Here is a 27,372-nt window from a genome sequence, read left to right on the forward strand (position 1 = left end):
GAAGTGGGACTAGGCCGAGCCGGAAGCGCCTCCGGCAGTGGCGCGAGCGTCGGCTTGCGCCAAATTTGAAACGGCCGCCCGCGGTGGCGGCGGCTCCAGCAGCTCCGGCAGCTCAGGAGGAGCACTGGAAGTGGGGCTGGGCCGAGCCGGTAGCTCTGCCGGAAGAGGCACGAGCCTGGCGCCCGCGCCAAATTCGAAGGGGCCGCCCGCTCAGGAAACGGAGCACCGGAAGTGGGGGTGGGTCGAGCCGGCAGCGCTGCCGGAAGTGGCACGAGCCCGGCGCCCGCGCCAAATTCGAAAGGGCCGCCCTCTCAGGAAACGGAGCACCGGAAGTGGGGGTGGGTCGAGCCGGCAGCGCTGCCGGAAGTGGCGTGAGCCCCGCGCTCGCGCAAAATTCGAATAGTCGCACGCGCGGTGGTTGAGGAGACGGCCGTTGGCGAATTCCTTCCCGAGGCAGACAGCGGCCGCTCCTCGGGGTCTGGGTGGACGCCGTTCGCCGGGCCATGGCGCGGGTCTTGGGACCAGGGGCCGAGACAGCCGAGCGAGGTAAGAAGGGAGGCGGAGGCGGTCCCTCCTTCTGGCTTCGTGGGGCGGGCCTGGCCTGGCTGGGGGAGGAGGGACAGAAGGACGAGAAAGCGGGAAAGGGCTGGAGTGGGAGGGGAAAAGGGGGCGAAGGCCGTGGCTGATAGGGAGGAATGCTACGGGTTGAGTGGGGCAAGGAGGGAGGTTCCCGGGTGGGGGGAAAGAGGGGCGGAGGGACGCGGTTGCCTAGCGACGCGGTTGCCTAGCGACGGCGTCCTCCCCCCTCTGCCTCGGGGGTCGGCCGGATCCTTGCCAAGCCTGGGCCGGGAGTTCACTTTTGAGCTTGGGACCTCTCGCTTTTGCGCCTCCTTAGTCTCGCAATCCTTCGTCCCTCCATAGCAAACCAATCAGTGAGTAAACATTTGTAAAGTGCCCACTGTGCGGCGCACAGTGCTAAGCGTCGGGGATACGGAAAGAGACAAAAGGACAGGCTTTAATTCTCGAGGACTTGCAAACAAAGTTGTAGACAGATAAATTGAGATAATCAAGCGAGAGGGGGCGTTAGGGGATCAGGAAAGGCTTCCGGTGGAAGGGCAGAATCTAGCTCCAACTTGAAGGAAGCCAGGAGGTGGAGATGAGAAGGGAGAGGCAGCTGGAACTGGGTGGAAGACTTGGGGGCGGGGGGGGGGGTAGTGAGAAACGAAGGGAAAAACGGAAAAAAGCAATCCAGTAACTCCACGGAGCCTGACTTTTGAGGGTACCATTAAGCTCAGTTGTATGCCCTTCGTTGGTTTATAGGGAGGAAGGCGTGGTGGTGGGGAAACGGAATCTAACCATTTGTATTTGTGTGTCTAGACATAGTTTTCTTTTTTCAAACAATTTTTTTTTGCAAATAGTAATTTTTCCCAATTACATGTAAAGATAGTTTTCGACGTTCACTTTTTATAAGGTTTATAAGGCTTCTTATGCTAAAGGCTCCGACATCAGAACCCCCTCCTTCTGGGAAGGAGCAGTTATTATCCCTGCCATTGCCCCCTGAGCACCAGTCAGCCACCTGCATTTCCCATTAGTGGTTGGAATGTAATCTCACTTAAAGGGGCTTTTTGAGCTATCTTCACGAGAGGAGAGTTCATTTGCTCAGGGTCATAAAGCCAGCAAAAGATGGGCTGCTCCCATCTGAACATTCTGTTCTATTATGTATATAATATGTATAATTCATGTGTGTGTAGACACATATACACATACACACATATAATATAACAAAAGGAGAGACTTGTACCTGAAACCATGACTCTTCTGGAGCTTGCTTTTTAAGTAGATAAGTTGACCCTGTAACTTTTAAATCTGTCCTCGTCATTGTTTCCTTTTGGTTTTCAGGTTTGGTTTTGTTTTTGTTGGGGGGGGCACACCTATATCTCCTTTCCCCTTCTTTGGGGAAAACAAAACAAAAAGCCCTTATAACAAAATTGCAAAGTCAAACAAAGCAAATTCCTACATTGGCCATGTGGGAAAATGTATATCTCATTTAGTACCTTGAGTCCACCACCAAATTTAATTTTGGGGGTGGGGTGGGGAGGGGAGCATGCTTCCTCACTGGTTCTCTGGAATCTTCTGCTGGACTGCTTCACTGATTCTTAATTCCTTCAGAGTAATTTGTCATCATAAGTTTATTATCATGGTATAAATTGTTCTCCTATTTCTGCTCACGTCACTCTGCCATCAGTTGATGCAAGTTTTTCCAGGTTTGGCCGTTTCTCAGGTTGTAATAATATCGCGTTCCATTTATGTACCATACATTGTTCACGCTATTCTCTAGTAGTATAGTTAGCAATACAGAAAGAGTTGTCTGTACTTATGGGTCCTCTTTCTTTGATCTTTTTGTGGTCTAGACCTAGTAATGGCTACTGGGTCAAAGTGTATGCCCAGCTTAGTGACTTTATGGGCGTGGTTCCAAATTGCTTTCCAGAATGACTGGACCAATTCACAGCTCTACTAATAGTTTTTTGCTGCAGCCCCTCCCTTTTTTGTCCTCTTTGCTAATATGATGAATATGTGGTAGATATTAAAGTTGCTTTAATTTGTACTCTAATAATTAGTGATTTGGGTCATTTTTTCATACAGCTGTTGATAGCTTGAATGTCTTCCTTTGAGAGTTGCCTGTTTATATCCTTTGACCATTTGTCAGTTGGGGAATGGTTCTTGTTCTTATAAACTTGAATCAGTTCCTTACATATCTTGGTTAAGAGACTTTTATCAGACAAACATGTTCCAAAGGTATTTTCCCCAAATAACCTTTTCCCTCATAATTTTAACTACATTGATTTTACTTCTGCATAAACTTCTAAATTTATGTAATCAAGATTGTTAATTTTATTGTCTTTAATCTTCTTTTCCCCTTATAACAAAAGGTGTTTTCTTTGTAGTTTTTTTGGTGTGTGATATGACTTTTTATATCTGTCATGCATCTATTTAGAGTTTATCTTGCTGTATGGCATGCGATGTTGGTCTGTAACTAATTTCTTCCAGACTTTTTCCAGTTTTCCCAGCAATATTTGTTGAATAGTGAGTCCAGCATGTCAAGGGAGGGGAGATGGTAGATAGCCACTTTCTCGTGGCTCATACAGGTGACAGTCACTTGAGCAGGAGAAAGTGTGTCCCAGAAGTTTCTATTTATATGAATGACTTTGCCAATTTTTAGATGAGTAGGGATTATGAATGTAGTAGGATTGGGATATGACAGGGAGGTCCCCAGTGAGGAGGTGTCCTGAGGCAGCTATGGCTATTTTGCCCTTCCTTGTTCCCCATGCCTTTCCATCACCACCTAAAACAAGGTGTTTTTTCTACAGACATGAGCACTGATGAGGAGGGACAAGAAGAACAGAACCAGAAGAAGAAAAAGAAGAAGACCCGGTAAGGAGACATTAGGAAGCCCTGTTTCCTGTTCTGCTCGTGTCTGTGGTTTGGCTTACTTTTTAGAACTAGTCGAACAGTTACTTCCCCTAAGAAGAAGGGAAGAATAACAAGGAGTTTCAAAATGGGCTGCCCTGGCAGGAGCAGAGGCAGCATGTTGGATTGGAGTAGGTAGAGCCCTGAGCTTGGAGTCTGAGGACTGGGATTTGACCTTTTGTTATCTGTTGGGTTTTCTGAGGGATTGGGTTAGATGATTGCTGATGCCCCTTCCAGCTCAGAATCCTTGAATTGAACTGACTGAGGATTATTTCTCCAGACTGGCAGGTAATCAAGACTGTTATTCCAAACCTTGATTTGAGAGGTTCAAAGCATAGTCTACCATGTCCCTGAACACCATAAACAGGAGAGCATACAGCACTAATGTGGGGGCTGATACAGCCCTAATGTTTCTCCTCCTCACAGAGGAGTGTAGGCTCATTGAGGGCAAGAGCTGTTCTTTTTTGTCTTTGGATCCCCAGATTATAGCCTGGCACGTAGTATAGTCAGGGGTGGGGACCCTTTGGCCTTGAGGCCACATATGGCCTCTAGGTCCTTGGTCGAGGCCTTTTGACTGAGTCTAAGTTTTACAGAACCAATCCTTTTATTAAGGGGATTTGTTCTGTGAAGTTTGGATTCAGTCAAAGGGCTGCCCTTGAGGACCTAGAGGGCCACATGTGGCCTTGAGGCTGAAGGTTCCCCACCCCACTGTAGATAATGAATACATGTTGTTGTTGTTGTTGTTGTTGTTTTTTAAGGCAGTTGGGGTTAAGTGACTCGCCCAGGGTCACACAGCTAGTAAGTGTCAAGTGTTTGGTCTGAGACTGGATTTGAACTCAGGTGCCCCTGACTTCAGGGCTGGTGCTCTATCCACTGCGCCACCTAGTTGCCCCGATGTTGTTGATTTTGAAAGTGAATTTGGGCCCTTCATCTGAATTGTCGATGAAACAAATATTTTATTGATGCCTATTTATAAGCTAGGCAATTCTCTCAACCGTCTGGTAACATTACTTTCAAGTTTATTATCCTTTGATTTGCTTAATCACCATTTTATTGACATTTTCATAAATTGAGACCAACCTTAATCACTGGCCTAAGCTTTTCAAAGGCCAGAAGGAGGATAAAGCTTTAATCAGTCTGTGAGGACAGGCTAGTAGGTTGAGGTAGAGCAAACTAGGGAAATTGGACAGTATTCTCATTATGACTTTATTACTTTAAAGTGAATTCCCAGAAAATTAGGCACTGACATTTGCATTTAAATACAAAATCAAAAAAACAGGTTGGGGACTGTCAGTAATTTGGGGTTGTCCAGCCCTTTGCCTGTCTCTCTTAGTTGGAATAATTGACAATGATTGAAAGTACTAGACTCATTGTGGTATAGAATGGAGCCCTAACCTTGGAAGCTGACTGTGAGCTCGCACACTTACTCTGGGCAGGTCTGTTCTCCGCCTCTACAGCTTGCCAGCGTCTTTCCTAAAAGGGAGCTCCATCGCTGTTCCAGAGAGCAGTGGCTCTGATGTCTCGCTCAATTTAAGCTTTTCTGATAACCGGTTCATACTCTTGGCTGATACTGAGCTTGCCATCTCTTTGTCAGACAAATTGCTTTCTAACCATTCCTCCCTCATCTGATATTTGTAAAGTGGACATTTTTGAATGTAACACTTTAAATTTATCCTAAATTACTGATTAAAAATGTCATATAGTATAGGCAGATAAGTGGGGCATTCTGCTGGAAACTTTCTTCCAATCTGATGTCAGTCCATTAATGGCTGCACTTTGGGTACCGTTATCTCACCAGCTTAAAACCCAACTGATTGAGACCTTGGAACAGGAGTTGTTACTTACCTACCCACCACACGGTTTCTGAATACGTATAATGTGGGCTATTTCTAGGGCTGACAAAGGAGTATTGGGGGGGGGGGAAGGCATCACTGCTACTCCTGTTGTTTGAAGGTCACCTTGATTTAACTGTAAATTAATGCCAGGATCCAATTCCATTGAAACAGATTTACTCTTGAGGGGATAATTAGTAGGCCCTGGACTGCTTATTTCTAGGAAAACTGTTAATGATGATGCTAACTGGCATTCCTAGAGCATGTTAAGAGTTACCAGGTGCTTGACAATGATTTTGTTTGAGCCTCAAAACTACTTTGTGAGTAAGCAGGACCCACTGGGGTATCCAGTTTTGCTCATGGCGGAACCTGGGGCTCAGAACAGTTCACTGACTTACTCATGTTTGGACACAGTCACGGTTTCCTGCTGCCTCTTGCGTTCCTTTGTGTGGCAGAGTAAGCCAGAATGAGCCTGGTTTGTATTTGACGTGGGCTTTCATCAAAAAGGACTTATTTTTTTAACCAAAAAAAGTAAATACACAGACAACAGTGACAACTTTCCAATAACGAACAATATGTCTTCTGTACCTCATGGTTGTATGTATAGTCATGTATGTATGTCTGTGCTTTCTAGTTTAAATGCCGTAGTTGTCTGCAGTGTTCTCATTCTGCTTCTGTTCACTTTGCATTATTTAGTATAGAATTTTCCATGTTTCTGTATATTCCTTGTGTTTTTCATTTCCTGTGTCTAGATGCTATCCCGTATTGATAAACCAGTCTGGCCATTCTCCTATTCTTGTCCATTTAAATTGTTTTCACTTCTTCCCTACTCTACACAACATAGGCATAAATATCTTTTTACAAATGGTTCTTTTTTTTTCCTTTATAATTACTTTCCTAGGATGCATTCTCAATCATGAAAATGGATAGGATCAGTTTTACAGCTCTTGTTTTGTAAGAGTGAGAAGTTCATCTGATGCTTGCTCCCCTCTCACCCTCCTTCCATGTTTGTATATTCTCTTCATGTACTCTGATGTTGAGAAATCACAGATTCCACCCCTTCTTCCTCCCTTCTACACTAGTGTGTTTGTGCTTTTACCACAGAATAAAACCAAATCCGCCCCCAAGAGCCAAACTTTCCTATTATTTAGCTCCCTCAGTACCCTTTAAAAGTATTAAGGTTCTTCAGGGACACTTCTTTCTTTTCCCTTTATTAGAATGTTAGCACCAGGACATCATACAGCTTCTTCCAATGGCTGAATTCAGTTTACTTTTCTAGATTTCTCTATGGTAAAAGGGAAAGTAGGAGAGGCAGAGTTCGGGGGAAAGGGAATGAGTTCTGTTTTGGACGTGTTGAGTTGTCGTTGAAAATTTCAGTGTTTCTTCTTCTTCCACCTCATCTCAAGCATTAGCTTCCTGATGTTTCTGTTACAGGTCTGTGCCATGTGTTTCTCTTCTTTTCTGTACTCGTCCTTTTGAGCTCATCAGGGAACTCCTTGTGCAGCCATCTAAGTCTACTTCAACGTCTTCTCATTTTCTTCCTCACTGGGATCACTCACCACCCCTTCATTTCCCATCATCCCCTGGGAACCTCTTCATCCTGGAGCATCACTTCAGTCCTCATCAGCACCCTCTGCCCCGGGGCCCCTCCTTCTTATTACAGGGTGGAGGGCTCCTCCTAGAATTCCCATTCCAGGCTGGCCTTCTCTTCATTCCCCCCAGGCTACTCTCCTCTAGGACTCCTTCTTATCCCCCAGCCAGGCTTTTCAGCTTCCTTTCATGTGTTGTCTTCCTCGTTAGGATGTGAACTCCTGCCTTCCTTCTTGCTTGTTTTTGAATTCTCAACACTTGGCATGGTGCCTGGCACATTGTAAGCACTTAATGCCTAAATTTTAAAGCCAAAACCTTATCAAGTCTGAAAGTTAGAGCACCTCTGGTCGAGAGACTTTGGAGTTGTAATCCTGGCTCTGCTGCTTGTTAGTTATGTGACCCTGGTCACCTCATTTCATCTCTCAATGTCTCAGTTTCCTGCTCTGTAAAACGAAAGCTGCCTTCCAGCTTTAATGTTGTTGATTTACACATAAAGGGTAATACCATAAGCAAACTAGTTTACATGTCAGATCTATGGAGAAGGGAAGAATTTCTGGCCAAACAAGAGGTAGAGAGCATTATGGGAAATAAGATGGATCATTTTGATTGTTGAAAGCCCAAGAAATCTACTTTTTTATTTCTGGACACAGAACAATGATGCTTATAATCCCTTTGAATGCATATGACGTTGGTGGTCCTGGAAGGTAGATAAATGCCTATTTTAATGCCTCCCTTTTATCTTTGCAGTCCTGCAGTTTTGGAGTCTAGTAGTGATGAAGAATTTGAAACGGGTAAGTAGAGCCTTTTCCAAACTATAATTTACATTTTCATCAACAGTTTGAAGGATATGATTGTAGATCAGGCTGAGCTGCCGTGTGGACAGATTTAGCATGAACTGAGTGCAGTGCAGTTAATAAACTCTATGAAGCTTATTCCTCGTATTGTTAGGAACCAGGTGTTCTGAAAGGGCTCTCCTTGCTCTCCTTGGCTTTGTTCTACTTTTTGCTCCTGGGTCCCTTACCTTTCTTTTGTTCTGCTTTTCCTGAGGACCAGCACATGATGGACAGCTTCCCACAGGCTGGGCCATGTGGCTTCTCCAGTGCCAGGAGTCTTTGGCTATTGCACGGCCCGATTTTGCTAAGCCGTCACTTTTTAAATGTAACCTGCTTTCTAATGCTTAATGTTTCCTTCTTTGTGATTTAGTGTTATCCCAGGTAAAAATTCCAAAGATCTCGTCAGTTTCATCTTGGGAGAAAAGAAATGACCAGTGAGTATGAGAATTATGGAAAGGGCAACATGTATAGTAGATTTGGGGTTCAGAAGCTGGAGGTTTGACTCCAACCTGAGACATTTACTAGCATTGTGACCCTGGGCAGGTCACTTTCCCTCCCTGGGCCTTGGCTTCCTCGTGTGTAGAATGAAGAGATTGGACTAAACCTCTCAAGTCCCTTCCAGCTCTCATCTTGCATGATTCTAAGATGGTTTCGTCATGCAGACCTTAAGGGCAGAGTATAGTGTAGGAGTCATAACCCACACCTGAGAGAATCCACAGTCTGATATACTCAACAAATGGGTCTCCTTCATCTCCTCCTGAGGTAACAGAATCTCGGAATCTATGTTTTTCCTTATACTGGTCGTAAATCTGCCTCTTCATGTGACAGACCTTCACATACTTGAAAACAGTGAGCATGTCTTCTCTTCTCCAGGCCAAACATCCTTGGCTCTTTCAGCTGTTGTTTCTGGGCATGATCTTGAGCCCCCTTCCCTGTCCCAGTTGTCCTTTTCCAGAGCCTGTAAGTGTTCACCCTAAGATGTTGCACCAAGAACTGACTCAGTAGCTTGTGACCAGTGTTACTGGTTTGTGGATAGCCAATAAACTTTGGGCTCTTATATAACTGGGTTAAAGGAGAAGTGCATGTACATTTGTACCAGTCCTGAAACTTGCTCTCCCTTCTTTGCCTTACCAGTTCCCTGTATTGCCTTGCAGATGTGATGAAGCTGGGAACTCCGTTGAAGAGTTGGTGAAAATACAAACATCTGGAGAAAAAACCAAAGGCAGGTAGTCTCTACACCCTCCTTAGACACACTCAACTTGGAGCAGGCTCAGCAAAGGCCGAGGTCCTCACTCAGACACTCAGAGCTTCTCAGAAGTACCGCTGGTGCCACCCTGTGGGAGAGTACCAGGGCTTCTCCATTATCCTCTGCCCCCGTCACCACACAGTGTATCTATCTGTGTACATGTTGTGCTCTGCTCCAAACAAACATGTCTTCCCGGGTTTCTCTGAAACTCTCCTTTGCCATTTCTTCTGGTGCAATTTTCTTCCATTACATTCCTATACCATAATTTGTGCAGTCATCTTAATTTCATAGATGCTTCCTCAGTTTCCAGTTTTTTGCTATAATGAAAAGAGCTGCTCTAGATAATTTTTGTACTTATGGGTCCTTTTTCTCTTTCTTTGATCTCTTTGAGGTTTAGACCTGATAGTAATATTGCTGGGTCAAAGTGTAAATTCTGTGAGGGCAAAGTATAGGCCTAGTTTAGTGACTTTTCAAGAACGACCTCTTTTCCTATAGCCTTGCCAATGTTTGTCCTTTTTCCTTTTTTTGTCATCTTTTCCAGTCTGATGGACGGGATGTGCAACCTCAGAATTGCTGTAATTTGTGTTTTTCTGATATTTTTTCCCGTGTGGTTCATATTTGTCGATAGTTTGGACTTCTTCCTTTGAGAGTTCCTTTTGTTCTTATAAATTTGAATCCATGTCTTATGTCTCTTCAGTATGAGACCTTTATCAGAGAAGTTTCTTGCGAGAATTTTTTTTCCCCAATTAATGATTTCCCTTTTCAGTTTAACTGCATTGGTTTTGTTTGTGCAAATTGTTCATTTTCTCTTCTGTGATCTTTTCTGTCCCAAGTTTGGACATGAACTTTTCCCTTAGCCATTGTTGAGAGCTTTAGAGGAAGGAGAGGAGCCGGACTGCTGAACTCAGATTTTTCGTAATAGCAAAAGTCGCTTTTTTCTTTCTGAATTTAATTTTGTTATTAAGAACTTAACCATCTCCAAATAAAATGAGCATTTCAATATACAAAGTAGAACAGAAAAAGGCTTGTAGATGACATTGCAAATCTTTGTGAAATACTGCTTTCTTTTCCTTTTAAGTGCACAACACGTCTAACACATAACATTCAAAGTTGTTCCAATTATCTTTTTTTCCTTTTGGCCTTTCTCCCATTCTCTTCTCTGCATTTTCAAAAAAATTCTTCAATGACCCTCTTTTTTTTTTCTTTTCTTTTTTTTCCCCTGGGAGTCAGGTTAGCCCTATCCCTAACTCTCATCCTTCCCCCCCCATTGAAAAAAAAAAAAAAAGAAAGAAAAAAACCTCTTGTAACAACTGGGCAAAAAAAAGCCGGAAAAAAAAAAGGCACATTGGCCACGTCCACAAGTATGGGTCATTTTGCACCCTGAGTCTATCAGTCCTCTGGAATCATGGCTGATCATTGCATTGATCAGAGTTTTTAAGTCCTAAAGCCTTTTCTGTTTATTTTGCTATTATTATGGAAATTGTTCTCCTGGTTCTGCTCACTTCACCCTGGATCAGTCTTCCCATGTTTCTCTGAAACTGCCCCCTTTTTTTTTTCTTTCTTTCTTTTTTTTTTTTTTTAAGGCAATTGGGTTTCAGTGACTTGCCCAGGGTCACACAGCTAGTAAGTGTCAAGTATTTGGTCTAAGGCCGGATTTGAACTCAGGTCCTCCTGACTTCAGGCCGGTGCTCTATCCACTGCACCACCTAGCTGCCCCTAAAACTGCCCCATTTCCATTTCCATTTCCATTTCCATTTCCATTTCCATTTCCATTTCCGTGTCTAAAGATGAATTACTATTCCATTGCATCCAGATATCATCATTTGTTCAGCTGCTCCCTCAGTGATGGGCTTAACCCTTTAGTTTTCAAGTCTTGGCTGTAACCAAAAGGAACTGCTTGAAATATTTTTGTACTTATTGGTCCTTGTTCTCTTTCTTTGATCTCTCTGGGCCTGCTAGTGATATCACTGTGTCAGAGGGTCTGCCCAGCTTTGTGACTCTTTCAAACTTGTTTGTCCTTATATTATGTTATTGTAGAAATTGTTCTCCTGGTTCTGCTCCCATTACTTTGCATTGGTTTGTACAAATCTTCCCAGGTGTCTTTGACACCATCCTTTTGCCATTTCTTATGGCATGATGATATTCCATCACATTCCATATACCATGATTTGTTCAGTCGTTCATCAATTGATGGGTACCCTCTTCAGTTTCCAGTTCTTTGCTATATACCTTTTTGTCCTCTTTGCTTTCTTTGGGGTCCATGCCTAGTAGAGGTATTTCTGGGTCAAAGAGTATAGAAAATTTAATGACTGTTGGGACATAGGTCAAAATTGCCTTACAGAATGGCTGTACCACTTCACAGTCCTACCAGCATTAATGTATACAACATTAATACACTTACTTTCCCATAATTCCTCCAATGGCTTTTTCAGCATATTCGCAAATTGTTTATAAAGCACTTGGCACATGGATTTTTCCATTCCACTTACACTAATTACTTTAATTTTATAGATGAAGAAACTGAGGCCAGGAGAGATTAGACTATCATTGTTTATACTCCACACCTGTTGTTTCCTGTCTAAATGCATATGCATCTTGTTTGGAATCCCACAAAAATGTCATATCTCTTACTTTTTCCCAAGCCGTACACTACCACGGCCTTCTTTGGGAAAGAGCAGAGCACTTGTTTTTCAACAGAGCTGTCCAAAAATGGAATGGGATACCTTAGGAGGTTATGGGGTCTCTATCACTAGAGAATCTTTAAGCAGGTTAGTGACCATTTTTTGGGAATGTTGTAGAGGAAATTCCAGTTCAGGTGCAGGTTGTAGAAACATTCTCTGCCACTCTCCACCCTGAGCCCAGTGTGTGACTCATAGAGTGTGACCCAGTGTACCATTAAGGAGGAAAGCTTTCTTGGTGACTGGTTTTTAGGTCACTCACCTGATACCATTATTGGAGGCCCCATCTGGGATATTCCAATGTCTGATGTATGTTCCTTCTTGAGCCCTTAGCCCTGTGTTGTGACAAACAAGTCTGCCAATTTCAATATTAGTAGGCAATTGACAGTGACAGTAAGTCTGACTTCTTAGACATTCCTTGGGGCAACTCGGTGGTCTTCCACCAAGGACAAATGAATGAATGTTCTTCATGTATTTTGTGACTATAAATAATAGGTATTTCTGTAGTTACTTCCTAGCTCGATGGTCTTTTCAGTTCCCCAATACTATGAAAAGTGCATAAACAAATAGACACAATTGCTTCTCACTATGTTTTTCTCAAGAGAATTGCCTAATTCTTGGTCTGTGTTCAATGTATATTTCCCTGCTCCATCTGATAAAATCCTGTACTTCTTCATAAGGCTCACCCACCTCAGACTGGTTTTTAATTTTGATAACACAATGTCATTGGCTGGATCCCATCCTCTTAGGGCCCCGGCTGTAATACTACTTTGTAGCCTTCCTGAGCCAGATGCTGACCGATTAGCTGATATTTTTCAATCTTGCCAGTCCTAGCTGTTTGGAAGGCAGAGTATTTATCTTTGAAGGCTATGGTAACATCTCTGACAGCGGCGGTTCACCTAGTTCTTATTGTCCAAGTTTACAAAGTCTGCTCTTAAGGCCTCTGTTGAATCTTCGTTTTTTCTTGCATTTCAATAGCTGTAGCAAAATTGCGCTGCCAGATGATAACCGAACTCCTTGGAGGACCCAGTGGTAGATGCCATGTGGGGCAGCACTTGTCTACAGAACCAAATCTCTGGGCCCTGTTCAATGGCTTGTACTCCAGCCTGGCTTTGTGAATGACTTGCCAGTCTGCAAATTGGGTAAAAGATTCTTCCCTCAGAAAAAATATTTGAGGCTATACCCATTGAATCATGGAGTATACTTTACCCTGATCTGGTTTGCTGACTAGCTGCTGTTGAAAATGATTTCTTAGTGTAGATTTCAAATTCCTCTCCATTCCTTCAAGAGCCAACAGACCGCCTTTCAGCCACGGTGCCAAGACATCATTTTTGAGATTTTAGCTGACAATGAGCAGATGTTAGGTAGGAGCTACTGTGCCCTCACCCCCAAACTCTTCCATAGAGCCATTGAATTACACGGCCAGCTCTTCTGGTTGAGGGTCCTCACTGTATTAAGAAAGAATTTGAGGCTACAATAAGGGAATGGTGGAATTACAATAGGTCTCAGTCTATTCTGTTTAAGGCAGTTTCCTGGTTGATCACAATTTCCCTTATTTCTGCCTTGCGGAGGGCTCTAAGGTCAGTCTTCTAGCACAGGATTTCCTCTGGTTGCTCGTTTTAGGGATGCTTTGTGAACTCTAGATTGTCCATTTGGTTACCAGAGGGGTCTAGGAAAGATGCCAGAAAAATGAAAGGCCTCTAGAAGGACTTGAAGCCAAAAAGCCTAGAATCTCACACAGCTAGAAAGTAGCAAATTTGGAATTTGGTTAGAAAAGTAAGAGTCTCCAAGTGGTCCTGAGAGGTAGCAGAATAGTTGGAAATCAATTTGGGGAAAGATCCTTGTCAATGTTGGCTTGCCTCTGGGTAGGCCTCTTAGCAGTGGTTAGCTACTAGAATAAGAGCACACTTTTCTCTAGTGCTTTCAGGTATTAACTCGTTTGATCCTCATAACACCTTTGGGAAGCAGGGACTCTTATTCTTATCTCCACTTTACAGAGAAGTAAACTCAGTTTCAAGGAGATTGAATGACTTGCCTAAGGTCACCTAGGTCAATATCCATGGCAGGATTTGAACCCATCTTCCCGTCTCCTAGTCCAGTGCTTGATGCACTCTGCTATGCTGTGTATTTTGGTGTATTTTTTTCCCTGGGGAGATTCCAGTTCCAGATGCCAACTCTGCTGTTTTGGCTCACTTTGTATCCTTGGGGCTTAGCACCATGCCTGGCCCATAGTAGGCACTTCATCAGTGCTAGTGGATGTATAGTCATTGACAGTCATTGTTGAATGACAGTCATTTTCCTCTTGCTAACACCACCAGGATAGGAAACAAAAAGCTTAAGTCCTGGGGAAATGCCAGGCCAGCATGCTGACCCTCCTTCACTCTTGGTTAATGTAACCTGCATCCTGTACTGTAGGTTTGCCTGAGCAGTATGTGGCCTGGCTTAAGACAGGCAGGTTCTCCTCACCTGCTTCCCTCACCTGTCCCTCCCTGGACCTTAGTTCTTCATCTTTGAAATGAGGGTGTTAACCTCTGAGGGCCCTTCCAGCTGTAAATCGAAGATCTGATGTGTGGCTTCCTCTCCCCGGGCCTCAGTTTCCTGTCTCTAAAACGGGGGAAGAGGAGGCTGTCCGAGTAACTAGTTTGAGTTCCCTTCCAGCCATAAATCTAATCAGGATGCTTTTGAACACTTTGGAATACAGATCTTGGTGCCCTCTAGATTTGGGTATGGGCGCTTCCAGGTTGGACTTCCAGGCTCTCCTGGGTGCAAGTTAACTTACTCCATTCAGATATTCTTTCTACTCAGCAATTTTCTAGTCCATTTTGTTTGTACTTTTAGAAAAGAAAGCCTTCAAGACTCCTTCAAAGGATGTTCCCACCTCAGTTCAGGATTCAGGGACCCCCACGCCCGGCTTTTCAGGCACTTCAGGGGTAGTGCCTACCTTGTCGACTCCCCCACTCACATCAGCCAGTTACGCAGATGCTCCGAAAAGCAGTAGAAGGTATGTGATTGATCGTGATCCGAGTCCTTGGTATGGCCTGAGGCCTGTGTATGCTGGGTGTTACGTGCAGAGATAGAAGGTGCAGTCTCTGCTGTTGACTTTAGGGTCTAGTGGAGGAGTGAACATGAACTCCACAGGAGCAAGGATGTGTCTAATGAAATCCCAAATGAGTGCCCCTTCCCTTCTCTGCTGCTGGTGCTCCTTTGTCCTCACTCCAGCTCTGGATGTGGACCACCCACTGGTGTCCAAATGAGGATTCAGAAGAGGTGACCAAAACTCCTTAGCCTTGACCTCTCTGTACCCTTTGACACCACCAATTGCTCTCGTCTCCTGGATATTCTCTTTTCTCTAGGTTTTTGTGATGTTGATCCCTCCTGATTCTTCTCAGTATCATTTATGTCATCCAGGTCATGCCCACTGACCAAAGGTGTCTTGGGCCTTCTTCTTTTCTTCCTCTATACCAGAGCTGTTAAACACACCTCCCGCCACTCCCACTGGGACTAGATTCAGATGTCATTGGGAAATATTTAACAAAGTAAATAAAAACAGAAGAAAACATAGCTAACATTACATTTGAAAACCAAGTCAACAAGCAGGCCCACAGGGACCCTTTGGTACAGATGAGTGACCCCATCTCACTCAGTCATCTCATCAGCTCCAAGCTGCTCAGTGGCCATCTGGATGCAGGCGGTTCCCTAACCCTAAGCTACTTTCTCTTGACTCAGTCTTGCCTTTTGAACATCTTGACTTGGTTGAACCATAGGAATCTCAAACTCAACATGTACACAAGAGGCCTTCTCATCTTTAGCCCCAGATTCTTTGCTCTTCTTCCTTTTTCTGTTACAGTTGAGAGCCAGTCACCGGCAGCCTTGACTTCCCTCTTGCACTCACCCCCATATATCCAATCTGTTGTCAAGTTGTTTCTACTTTTCCAGCATCTCCTCTCCACTTATATAGCTGCCTTTCTGGTACAAGCCCTTGCACCTTGTGCTCGGACCATTACTTTTGGTCAGTCTTCCTGCCTCAAGAAGCTCTCCAATCCATCCTCCACCTAGCTGCCAGTTGCTTTTCCTAAAGTACAGGTCTGGTCCAATCAGTCACCTCCTACTCAGCTTACTCTAGTGACTTCAGGGTCCAATGGAACATGTTCTCATTGGCATTTCAAGCTCTCCATAAGCTAACTCCTTCCCACTTTTTCCAGTCTTCTCCAGGCATTCTCCAATCTCGTGACTGGCCCTTGCCCTGCAGTCCTTGTTTTCTTTCCTTTCCCTGGGCTTCTCTCTCTCCTTTGCCTTCCCTCTGGGAATTTACAGTTCTCATTGACAATGGGCCCACCTCTTATGTGTGGAATTGTTTGCATATTGCCTCCCCCATTAGAACATGAGCTCCTCAAAGGCAGGGGCCTGTTTTGGCCTTTCTTTGTACCCCCAGTGCTTGGCATCTCATAAGCTCTTACTGAATGATTTTTGAACGCCTAACTGACTGAGAAGGGGAAACACACACAATGAAAATAGCTTGACCGCTTTTTGGGTGAAGTTATCTGACAAATGGAGAACAGAGACACAGAAGGGAAATTCTCAGGTAACCAGGCCCACTTCCACCCTCCTGTCTGGCTGCATGCCACAGGCCTGCCTGGCCCCCTCCCTCGCTTCTTTCTCCTTTGGAGTTCTAGCTGCAGTATCAGAAAGGGCCTGTTTGAATCCAAGGACTTGAATCCACTGGCAGCTTCCGAGGAATGGAAGCTGAAGAGCACAACCCAGTCCTCTCTGGGAATGTGCCAACAGACTAGAGTATGATCATGGATTCTGAGCTGAAATGGACCTGATGAGGCCTCTGGGAGCCTTGGGGGATCGTTGGTGGCAAACTCACCCCAAAAAGGATCCCTGGGAGCTGCATGTTGACATAGAGAACCACAGAGTCATGCCATCCGTGGTGGGTTGCATTTTTATTTGTTTTGTTCAACATTTCCCAGTTACATTCTAATCTGGTTTGGGCAGCCGGTAGAGAAAGATCATTGGATTCGGAGTCAACAAGCAAGCACACACAGGCTGTGTGCCAGTCACTTGTGCAAATAGAAGGAAAGGCAATCTCCGCCCTCAAGGGGCTTATATTCTAATGGAAGAAAGGAAGTTGAAAGTAAGAGTGGATGTTGTGGTGGGGGCAAGGGGGGGCCAGGAGTGAATCCTGGAGCAATGAAGTAGTGAACACCAGCCTGGGCCCTTCCTCCCACCAATCTGAGGACGGAGCCACAGGGGCAGTGGTTGGGAAAGAAATCTGGAGAGTTAAAGCACCTGAGTTCAAATCCTGTCTCTGCCGTTTAACTACCAGTGTGACCTTAGGTAAGTCACCTCATCAAATAGGCTTAGAGGGCTGGATTTGGAGTCAGGAAGATCTGAGTTTGAATTCTTCCTCAAATAGTAGCTTGGGCAACTCACTTAACTGCTCAGTGCCCCAGTTTCCTCATCTCTAAAATGAAGGAGGCCCCTTCTAGCTCTAAATCTATGATCTAAGACAGAGGTGGGGAACCTGCAGCCTGGAGGCCACATGTGGCCCTGCAGGTCCTCAAGTGTGGCCCTTGGACTGACTCCAAACTTCACAGAACAGATCCCCTTCATACAAGGATTTGTTCTGTCAAACGTGGACTCAGTCAAAGGGCTGCACTTGAGGACCTGGAAGGCCACGTGTGGCCTCCAGGCTGCAGATTCCCAACCCCTGACTGAGATCTTAAATGGGAGAGATCAGAACTTGCCTCCTCTGCCTTGACATCATGGTTGCTGTTTGAAGTGTCTAGTGTTACATGGGACATCCGGCCTGTCAGGCTAGAAAGCCTGACTACGTTGTCTGAGGTCGTCCTGGAATTTGGCCTTGCTCATGATTGTTCGACTTCAGTTTGCCAAATGGCTGTTGACTGAATATCCATCCCCCTGCCTCTCCTGTGTGCCCAATACTTTGGAGTGTGGCCCTGTTTTTGCCTGTTGTGGCCCCGTTTCAGTTTGGGTTCTAGGGTCTGGTTGCAGGGGGGTGTTAGTGTATCGATAAGGCAGTGATGGACCTGCTAAAGGTTGATAGGAATGCTTATTAAGTTGAGCGGCCATTTTAAGGCCATATTAAGGTTTCACAGCCATAATGACACAATCATTTCTTTAGATGTTTGTATAAAGTATTTTAATGTGGGTATATCCCAAAAGCTAAAAATGGCACTAAGGCTTTTGTAGCACCCTGTTAATGAAGACTGCCTAGCCAGATGGTCTGTTCGGATCAGAATCTCTATGCCTTTGTACTGATTCTCTTCCTATCTGTTAAACCAATCCTTTGGTTTTTCAAATTTAATTGATTTTCTTATATTAAAAATCGACTTTCTCTCCCTTCCACCTCCTCCTATCCTTGCTCTCTTTCCGTGGAGGGGGAGGGGAACGGAAAAAATAGACCCTTGTAACAAACATACATCGTCGAGCAAAATAGATTCTTCTCACATTGGCCACGTCCTCAAAATAAACATTTCATTCTGCATTCTATCCATTTAGCTTACCATTTATTAAGTGTCTCTTCTGGGCAAGGCTTGAAGTGTCAAGGGTCTGGGTTAGTTTGTGGGAAGGGAAAGGAGGAGATGGATGCAAGGAATGTGCTAAAGGAAGAATTGGATCTGGGGTGCGAAGGCAAGGGAGGAGGCGAGGGCCAGGCTTCAGGCCCGCATGACTGGGAGAATGATGCAGCAGCACCTGGAGAAGGAAGAGATTGAAGGGGAGACGATGCTTCGGTCGCTTGAACGCTGATGCGAGTTTGTCTCTGCAGGATGAAGACATGCAAGGTGGCTGGCTGTTTCTTGGCAGAGCTGTCCAGTTCCTCATCGGATTATGTAAAGTACTTCCACCTGAAAAAGGAGGAGCTGACCTGGAAGCTCTATCACTTCTATAACACCACAGTCTTCAGGAAGCAGGTAGAGTATGTCAGTTGGCAGAGAGGCACCATAGAGGGGTACAAGGTGGGGAAGGTGGGACTTCTGGCCTCAGGAGGCAGTGCCACCCACATTCTTCCAGCCCAAAGGGCTTTGGAGGAAGTTCTCAGAAGGCTTTGGAAGGAAGGAGGGAGGCCTTGACCTGGGGCCTGGTGGATGGATAGGATTTCAAGAGACACGGTAGAGGAAGGGACGTCTAGGAGCAGATGGAGAGCATGGTGCATGTGAAGGGTGGTACAGGGACCTGCTTGACTGTACTTTTGGAGGAAGTGTGTTGGGGAGTCATGAAAGATGGGGTAGGGAAAGCTGAACTTTGATTCCTTGCAAAAGTCTGGAACACATTATTAATGGCATTTAGAGAGAGAGAGAGAAAGAAATACTTATTAATGGGAAAATGAAATTCAGTGGGGAAAAAAGCACATTATTGATGGGGTAATTTGTAATCACGGTCACTAGGTTTGAAACATGTTGGACTTGGAGTCAGGAAAACCTGTGTTTGAACCCACCCCCAACCCCTGGTACTTCACCCCTCTCAACCTGAGCATCCTCATCTGTAAAATGGGGATAATGATAGACCCTTCCTCTCAGGGTTAGTGTGAGGATCAAATGTGCTAATATATGTGAACTTGTCCCCTGCCCTTCTCCCTTCCCCCCATCCTCCTCTACAGTCCTCTCGTAGTCGTGTATCTCGTTCTTGTTGTCCAGATGTTTTGGACTCTTTGTGACGCCTTTTGGGGTTTTCTTGGCAAAGTATTGCAGCGGTTTGCCATTGCCTTCTCTAGGCCTGTATTTTACAAAGTCCTTATTCATCTATTGACCTGTGTTTGTGGCTTAGCTCCATGTGAGCTCCAGGAGAGGCTTGCTTAAATATTTTTCCTCTTGAGGAAACTTTTCATCTTGTGTCCGCACACCTGTTCTAGCATTCTCTCCAGTTTGATAACTCAGCATCATCTTTTAAGTGCATACGTGAACGTCCTGCTTTGGGAGAATGGGGACTAGGGGAACGGGAGAGTTTGCTACTGCTGAGCTGCAGGCCTGAGGCCTGGGGGCGCCTTTGCTCGGGCAGCTTTGTCCTTCTTGTCCCCTGGGCCCACATTCATTCTTGGGAGCAGGAGGGGAGGAGGGGTTCACTCTGACAGGCAGGCTTTTTGCACTTGTTTTGGTCATGATCCCTTTTGATTAGGGGAAAGTAAGTGAATGAACAAATGAATGAAAAGCATTTGTGAAGCATTTATTAATAAATAGGAGGAAGAAAAAGACAAACCGAGGCAGCCTTTGCCCTAAAGGCGCTTTCACTCTAGTAGCTAAGGGAAGGTACTGGGTTGTTGGAGCAGGGTGGTACTCCTGATCTGTGGAGGGACACCTCGTGACTCCCTTCATGTATTCTTTGCCCTTAGCTGCCAGAGAAAATCAGCATAAACTGGAATAAAAAGATGCGTACAACAGCGGGATACTGCCATTTTTCAGGCAAGGAAGGTGGTCTACAAACAACTCGTAGTATCCGAATTGAGCTTTCTGAAAAAGTCTGTGACTCTGCAGGTAATGAGGAGTGTGATCTATGCTGTGTGACCTCAAAAGGCACCTGGGCTTGAAACCTCCGTGTCGTTTGGACTCTTCCTACTCTATTCTTTCTTGTGCCCAGTTAGTCACTAAGACTTGTCCCTTCTTCCTTAGTTCTCAGTCTCTTTGTTATATTCCTTTCCATTTCTGCTGTTCCCACCTTAGTCCAGGCCCTCACTGACTCAAACTGGACCCACTGAGTGGGGGTGGGGAGAGTGAAGGGGAAGGAAGGAGCATTCTGACTCCACCGTGGCCAATGAGTATGAGAGGAAAACGTAAGCCAGTACTAGAAAGGGCAGGGAAGGAAGCAGTGCCAGCAGGAGAGTGCCAGGTCTCAGTGCAAGGGGTGGGCAGATCTGGAGTGGGACATTGGTCAGGGAAGGTTAAGGTGGATAAGAGTAAGATGGTGGACAGTTGGAGATGGGGAATGAGGTTTGTACATCACCAGCAGAGGCAGTGGGGGCGGTGTGTGTGTGTGTCAGAATTTCTGAGCTAGGGAGCGAATAAGAGGCTAGGAGTATGCCAACTATTGAGCAATGAGCCCAGGCAATCTGTGGTTGGAGACAGGTCTGGAAGGAGGCATGTGCTTAGACTGAGGCCCTCCTTTGAAGACCAACCTTGTAGCAGCATGGTGATGCATCTTTTGGTGTGTGAAGTGTCCTCACCTTAGTAGGAGCAGGAGAAGGTATTAAAACCTAGTCAAGAGTAGTGGTCCCCTCCCTGAACTGGAGAAGGCCCTTGGGGAGAGGTACAGCAGAGGCCGGGCCACACTGGCACTAGAGAAGGCCACTGCAAAGGGCGCTGGCTGGTGCTTTCTGCTGGAGAGAAGGCCTGGGGGCACATGGAAGGGTCTTACCTGGGCTCCTGCCTTCCTCTCTCTCTGGTCTTCAAGGGCCCAGGTAGAGCCAGGCAATCTTTGCTGAGCAGCCAGCCCTCAGGGGTCCTCCCCCCTGAGCTCAGATTGTCTTCTCGCAGTGTTGGAAACAGAACCCTTGCTCAGTAAATACCTACCGAGTCATAGAAAGTGAGCTCCTTGACAGCTGAGATTGTTTGATTGATTCTGTCTTTGTATCCCCATAAATGCATGTTGCTTTGATTGAATGTTTGAAGCTAAGGTTCTCTCTCTGACTGAGAGGTGCTCATTAGGGAGTTGGAGTGGATGAAATTTCATTTTTCCATCTGCTGAAAAGAAAATATTTAGTGCTGATTGTGTATGTGAATAAAATGTATATTTCATGTGGAAGAAAGTTTAGGAATATTGTGAGTTCCAGGTGGCAAGAGGAATGTTTCAGGTACTCATAATTTTTTCTTTATTTCTCTTCCCAGACCGGCTTCGGGACACATTGATCCATGAATTATGCCATGGGGCTACCTGGCTGTTTCATGGTGTCAGAGACTGTCATGGTCCCTTTTGGAAGGTCTATGCCCAAAGATCTGCGCTGGTGCACCCCGAACTGCCTCTGGTTAAACGCTGTCACTCTTACGAGATTCACTACAAGTTTATCTACGAATGTGCTCAGTGCAAAGCCAGGTAACAGAGTCCCTTTCCCCTCCCCTCCTTCCCTTTTGTTCATTGGCAATCCTACATCAAATCCTTTAGCATTTTCCTTAGACCCCTAGGATATATGGCCCCCTGTGAATTGAAGACTAAAACCAGTTTCTCAGTGTTCTCTCCATGCACCCCACCCCCACCCCCATTTCTATCTCCCTCATCGGGATGCCGCCTTCCCTCCTCACCCCCCATATACATCTTTTGTCCCTTCTTTGGCCAATAGCTCAGTGCTCACTTTTGTTCCCATGATCTGATTCCTGGTTTTTCCGTTTTAGGGTTGGCCGTCACTCCAAGTCGGTGAATACCGAGCGTGTAGTCTGTTCTCTGTGCCATGGGCCTCTACTATTGCTTCCGCCCAGCCAGAGTGCTGGCACATCTGAGCAGACTCAATCTGCTCCAGCTGCCACATATATGAGAATAAGCCACCGCTCTGTTACGGGAAAAAGTGTTCACTTGCGCCAGAGAGAGGCGACATTAAATGAAAATGCTGAGGCCCAGTAGGGTGCGGTGACCGTGGGTCAGGATATTGCTGTTTCTAGCAAATTTATTTAGGGCAGATTAGCTGGAAAACTAGTGTTGAACTGTTCAAATTTTTTTCCACGTGTTTGATGTAAAATTTAGTGCTGATTTAGAATCCTGTGCATTTGAGTAGTGATTTCCTGTCATTGGCCAAGTAACATCAGGATTGTGGCTGTGAAAATATCTAGCTGCCCTCTCCTTCTGCCTCCACGGGCCCAGGATTCTGACAGTGTTGGGAGCTGAACTCGTTTGGGTGAAATGGCCGCAGCTCTGTGAGGGGCGAGAGAAACCAGAACAAGCATGGCCCAGCTGAGGATTTTAATACAGATTTTAGCCAGGAGTACTTGGATTGTCACTGGGTTTTTTCTTCCAGAGAAAAACTAAGCAGTAAGCATTGGAGTTTATTGTGAAGAATAAAATCTTTTCATGGCATTGGTCGAGACTTTTATTTACATACCACCAGCTGGTGCTTCCCAGGGTTCCACCCAGATTCTTCTGGAATCCCTCCCTCCCCCCCTTCCCCTTGAGGGGACAGCTGCAGAGACCCAAATGACTGAAATCCTTTTTGGTAGTTGTTTTGCTCTGTCCTCTCTTCACCTCCTGACGCCTCAGCACGTTTAGTGCCCGTGGACCTAGGCTAGCTCTAGCCTTACCTACACAGGACCAGTGTCTTTCTCTTTGGGCCTCCACTCAAAGCTGCGGTTCTGTAACTGGCATCATGGAGCCCTTTGGCAGGCTGGGCAAAAAACCTCAGAAGAATGGTTTGTTGCCAATATTCGTAATTGAAGGAAATGCTAAATCTCAGTTAGAGGTTAGTCAAAAGAAAGATGTCCTTTTTTTTTTTTTCCCTCATCCAAGTTCATGCACCCCAGGTAAAGAAGCCCTGCCGAGGCTGGCATCTGTGGAGAAATGGGGGGAAGGGCAGGCAAGCAAAGGCCGAGGTCTGCATCTTTACAGTCCTGAGTATGAGGCTTCTGTGGTCTCTGACCAGGAGGAATCTCTCCTGGAGGATGATGGAGTTGGCCGCAGGAGGGCCTCTTGGCCTGGGCAGCCCAGCCTCCCTAGCAGGGTCCGCATCTGGCCTCGGAACTTAACACCCACGAAAGCATAGAGCAGGGGGTTCAGGCAGCAGTGCACAAAGCCGAGGCCTGAAGTGATGGACTTGGCCACGTCCAGTTGGCTCTCCCACTCACAGTCCCGGCTCACTGCATTCAGATCGATGAGTATATCCACTAGCATGGCCAGGTGGTAGGGCGTCCAGCAGAGGGCAAAGGCCACTACCACAGTTACCACTACCCTCATGGCCCGAAGTCTTCGCTGCCCCCGAGAGCCCAGCAGTACTAGGAGGATGTGAGTGTAACAGTAGGCCATAATGAGCAGTGGTAAAAGGAAGCCAGCTAGGAGCTGCAGGATATTCAAGGCTGTGTGGCCAGTCTGGGGGAAGGTATAAAGGCAACGTGTGGCATTGAGGCGAGGTTCGTGCTGGGCCGACAGGAAGAGCAGGTCTGGAAAGGCCAATAGCAGGCAGAGTCCCCAGACGATGACACAAGTGAGGGTCACACGTGTCCCAGGGCCCCGCCGGTAGAGTTGGGTGGCATGTACAATGTTCAGGTAGCGGTCAAAACTGATACAGGCCAGTAAAAAGGCCCCTGCATAGAAATTGATCTTGAAGAGGGCCCCTGCCACCTTGCAGAGGCCTGAGCCAAAGACCCACTCCCAAGCAGCCTCCACAGCCCAGAGTGGGAGGGTCAGCACCAGGAGCATGTCAGCCAGAGCCAGATGGAGCAGGAAGGTGTCAGTACCACTCAGGGCCCGGTGCTGCCTGAGGAGGACAGCTGCCACAGCTCCGTTGCCCAACAGGCCAAAGAAGAAGAGAAGGCTGTAGAGGGTGGGCAAGAAGGCCAGGTCAAAGGTCAGGCTGAAGTCATGGCTGCAGGGTGGAGAGGAGCAGCAGGGAGTGGACTCGTTTTCTGAGTAGTCGTAGGGAAAGCTGCTGTTCTCCAGGAAGCCGAGATCAAGCAGCAGCGAGTGGCCACTGACCTGGGAAGACAGTGGGAGGGGTAGGACCCAAGAGCGCAGCTTGGCACTTGGCCGCTCCCTTCCTGGTTGCCCTGCCCTGTCCCAGGAGCTTCCCCCCCACTTCTCATTTCAGGCTTCCGGAAGGCCCCTGGGCACAAGGCAGCTGGCGGCCCGACACCTCCCTTTGGGCATCTCCTCCCATTCTCCTGGCCGGGAAGCTGGTGCCCAGTGCCGAGGGTGGAGAGAGGAAGCTGCCCCAACAGCAGCTGCTCACCCCCCCCCGTATGTCACCCTACACCCTGAGAGCCTCCCAGGCTGCAGTGTGCCCAGATACTTACCTGGGACATCATGGCAGTACCGGAGCTCACCAGCCTAAAAGCCGCTCCAGGTGCTGGAGGCTGTGTGCTGCTCCCTGCTCACCACCACCAGCCAGCTGTGGGGTTGAAATCTGGACTGAGTAGTTCAGAGGAAGTGAAGAAGAGTGCATGTACATGCGCATGCATGTGCAATGCGTGCGCCCCCCTCCCCTCCAGCCACACCAGGCTTTCCTACACCAGAAAACCTCAAGAGATGTGCGTCTGTCCCAGCTAGCGATTGTGGGGAGAGCAGAGGGAGGGGGCACTGCCCGGGGGCAGTCCCAGGTTCACTCAAAACCTTGTGGGCTGCTGCTGAAATCAACTGCATGGAACTAGCTGCTCAGCATCTGGAAGGAAGGCATAGGCCAAGTGTGTTCATGTCAAGAGAAGGGACACTGAGTCAGCGCCTGCTGGTGAAGACAGCGGCTGCTTCTAAATCGCGTCCTAATTCTGTAATCTTTGGGGGCACACTGGGGGTTATGCAGGAGCTGCTTCCTGGGCCTTGGGCTTCTCCTCCCCTCCCTTATGCTATATGCATAGGAGTCCAGGTCTACAGGAGAATCTAGAACTGCCTGATCCAATACCCTTATTTTAAGGCAAGGCAGCTGAGGCACAGAGGTTAAGTGACCAGCCTAAGGTCATAAAAGCTGTTTTGAACCCAGGTCTTCTGACTGCAGAGATTATAGTCTTCCCCTGTACTACTGAATGACTGTGTTTCAACTGATTTTCTCTCCCTCCCTCTCCCAACCTGCAGAGAACAGTGTCAGAGAAGCCAAAGTAGGGGGATGGCTGACAATCTCAGAGGCCATTTATTCTAACCCGTACCTAATGCAAATCCCCTTGCCAACAAGCATCTGTGACCAATGAGCCCTGAACAAGCCCTAATGATGGTGAGTTCACTACTTCCCAGGGCGGCCCGTTACAATTTCCAACAGATCTCATCTCAGGCAGGTTTTTCATCTTGAAGCAAATGCGTCTGTATCAGCCCTAGTTTGCCCTTTGGAGCTAAACAGAAGTGTGGAATCTCTCTTCCACACAACAGCCTTAAGAACAAGCACAGCAAGAAGCAAAAGGAACATACAATGGAAGGAGGGAGGAGGATGAGCAAAAGGGCAATGCGGAAGGGAGGGGATGTGATGGGAGGAGCCACTGAAAATCTGGGGTGAGGCCCGTGGAGCCCATGGGTCTGCCCCCTCGCTTCTGTCTCTTCTGCTGCCTAAAGATTCCCATGGCCTGGTCTCAAGTGGCCTCGGCAGCCCTGGCCTTGGCCTCTCCTCTGGATTGTCAGTGGTGCTCAGAACAGACAAGACCACTGGAGGTTTCCCTGGGAGCCATCTCAGTGAAGCAGGAGGGGGAATTGGCCAATCAAAAAGCATTTATGGGAGCGAGCTAGGCACTGTGCTAAGCTCTGGAAATAGGAAAATAAATGCCAAACAGTCCCTCCCTCTCTTCAAGGAATTTATGGAGCAGAAGCCACCTTCTGGGGGCTTATCAGACCAGCTGCTTGTGAGGAAGTAGAAGCAGCAAGCAGAGCAGCTGCTGAGAAGAGCACGCTGGGGCTGGCTTTAGAGCCCAACTTTGGTTCCCTCATCTGGAAGATGGAGGCGCTAACCCCTGGAGGAACTGCCTCATGGGATGATGTGTCCAGGGTGCTTGGCTTCAGGAAGGGCCCAAGCCAGGCCTGGCCCCCCAGCAGAGGTGTGGAGGCCAAGATTGTGGAAGGACCTTTAGAGGTCAACAGATGAAACTGAGGGAGCCCAGAGGGCTCAAGTCCCCAAAGTAACTGGCAGAGCCAGGATTTGAACCCAGGCTGTGACTCCTAATCTGGTTCAAATTGACATTCTCTCCACTACAGCACACAGTCTGATCAGATCAAAGGATTGTCCAGAGAGCTGCCAAACTGACCAGGGAGAGAAAAGAGTTGTCCCCCAGATCAGGAAAGAGGCTCTGAGGAGGCATTTCCTCCCAAGGCAATGGGCAGACTACCCCCTCCCCCAACTCTGAAGAGAAGCAGGCTGGGCCTGGGCCAGGAAGGGAGGAAGTTACTCAGAATGAAGCTGCTCCAGGCCCAACCTGTGGCCAAGGTGTGAAGTGCTCAGCCCTGCACCTGTATCCTCTCCCCTCCCTGGCCTCCTCCAGGCAGGAAGGTTGGGGCTGATCCAGCCTCCTGTTGTTTTCACACCTTGGGGCTGTGGTTTGGGGGGGGGGGTTGGCTTTATGAGCAACTGCCCCAAATCTGTGTTCTGCAGAGGGAACAGAATTCAAAAGGGAAGGGGCCTCTCCTGGTGGGGGGTGTTCCTTCTTTGGAGGATCTATACTTAGCCTCTAGTTAGTGGCTCCCTGAGTTCCCCTGAGGAGGCCAATGATCTTGGCCAGAGTGGGGAAGGTGGAGGGTAGGAGGAATGGAGGTAAGGTGGAAACCCCTTTAGCAATAACTGAAAGTCCTACCGTTGATTGAAGAGGCAGCTTCTGGATGGATACACAGGGCCTGGCAAAGTACCAGTCAGTCTGAAAAAGTTTAGGGGCCTGAGTGGCCCTGCAAGCTCAGTATGAGGAAGTGGCCAGCGGGCTCTTGAGAAAGGAGAATTGAGAGATCTCTGGAGGTCTGGGGTCAGCTCTGGGCACCACAAGTTGCGAGAGTTACTTTGGACCAGATGGGCTTCTGAGGTCTGTTGTGGCTCAGAGACTCCAGGAAGTGATTTTTCTGTGGGGAATAAAGGATGACCAGAGCTTTAAGACTGTGTAGCCACTGTGGGCACAGGT

At 46.9% G+C, this 27,372-nt stretch overlaps 2 protein-coding genes across 3 annotated transcripts; one reads left to right on the forward strand and one right to left on the reverse strand.

Moving 5' to 3' along the window:
• On the forward strand, positions 1 to 22,666 carry GCNA (germ cell nuclear acidic peptidase). Of its 2 annotated transcripts, none has more exons than XM_020976620.2 (10): positions 1 to 546; positions 3,369 to 3,432; positions 7,638 to 7,681; positions 8,094 to 8,157; positions 8,878 to 8,945; positions 14,486 to 14,648; positions 18,441 to 18,585; positions 20,001 to 20,142; positions 21,490 to 21,694; positions 21,991 to 22,666. In XM_020976620.2, exons 1-10 carry the CDS (start codon positions 504 to 506, stop codon positions 22,214 to 22,216), a joined length of 1,164 nt encoding a protein of 387 aa, XP_020832279.1. In that variant the 5' UTR covers positions 1 to 503; the 3' UTR covers positions 22,217 to 22,666. The 2 variants fall into 2 exon arrangements, with proteins under 2 accessions (XP_020832279.1, XP_020832280.1); XM_020976621.2 differs by lacking the exon at positions 1 to 546 and adding an exon at positions 816 to 932.
• On the reverse strand, positions 22,616 to 27,311 carry CXCR3 (C-X-C motif chemokine receptor 3). Its single transcript, XM_020976624.2, has 3 exons — positions 27,058 to 27,311; positions 24,592 to 24,686; positions 22,616 to 24,274 (listed from the first exon to the last, which is right to left on the reverse strand). The coding sequence occupies exons 2-3, from the start codon at positions 24,601 to 24,603 to the stop codon at positions 23,186 to 23,188; spliced, it is 1,101 nt and encodes a 366-aa protein (XP_020832283.1). The 5' UTR covers positions 24,604 to 24,686; positions 27,058 to 27,311; the 3' UTR covers positions 22,616 to 23,185.
• Positions 27,312 to 27,372: the final 61 nt, after the last annotated feature.

The sequence above is a fragment of the Phascolarctos cinereus genome, unplaced genomic scaffold, assembly GCF_003287225.1.
Source record: "Phascolarctos cinereus isolate Bilbo 61053 unplaced genomic scaffold, phaCin_HiC Scaffold_8;HRSCAF=390, whole genome shotgun sequence".
In the NCBI taxonomy this organism is placed as follows: domain Eukaryota; kingdom Metazoa; phylum Chordata; class Mammalia; order Diprotodontia; family Phascolarctidae; genus Phascolarctos; species Phascolarctos cinereus.

Excerpts from the sequence above, each read along its gene's own strand:
- GCNA (XM_020976620.2), top strand. The coding sequence starts at position 504 with ATGGCGCGGGTCTTGGGACCAGGGGCCGAGACAGCCGAGCGAG. Across the intron at positions 8,946-14,485 it reads ATCTGGAGAAAAAACCAAAG|AAAAGAAAGCCTTCAAGACT; the intron begins GCAGGTAGTCTC and ends TTGTACTTTTAG. Across the intron at positions 14,649-18,440 it reads GCTCCGAAAAGCAGTAGAAG|GATGAAGACATGCAAGGTGG; the intron begins GTATGTGATTGA and ends TTGTCTCTGCAG.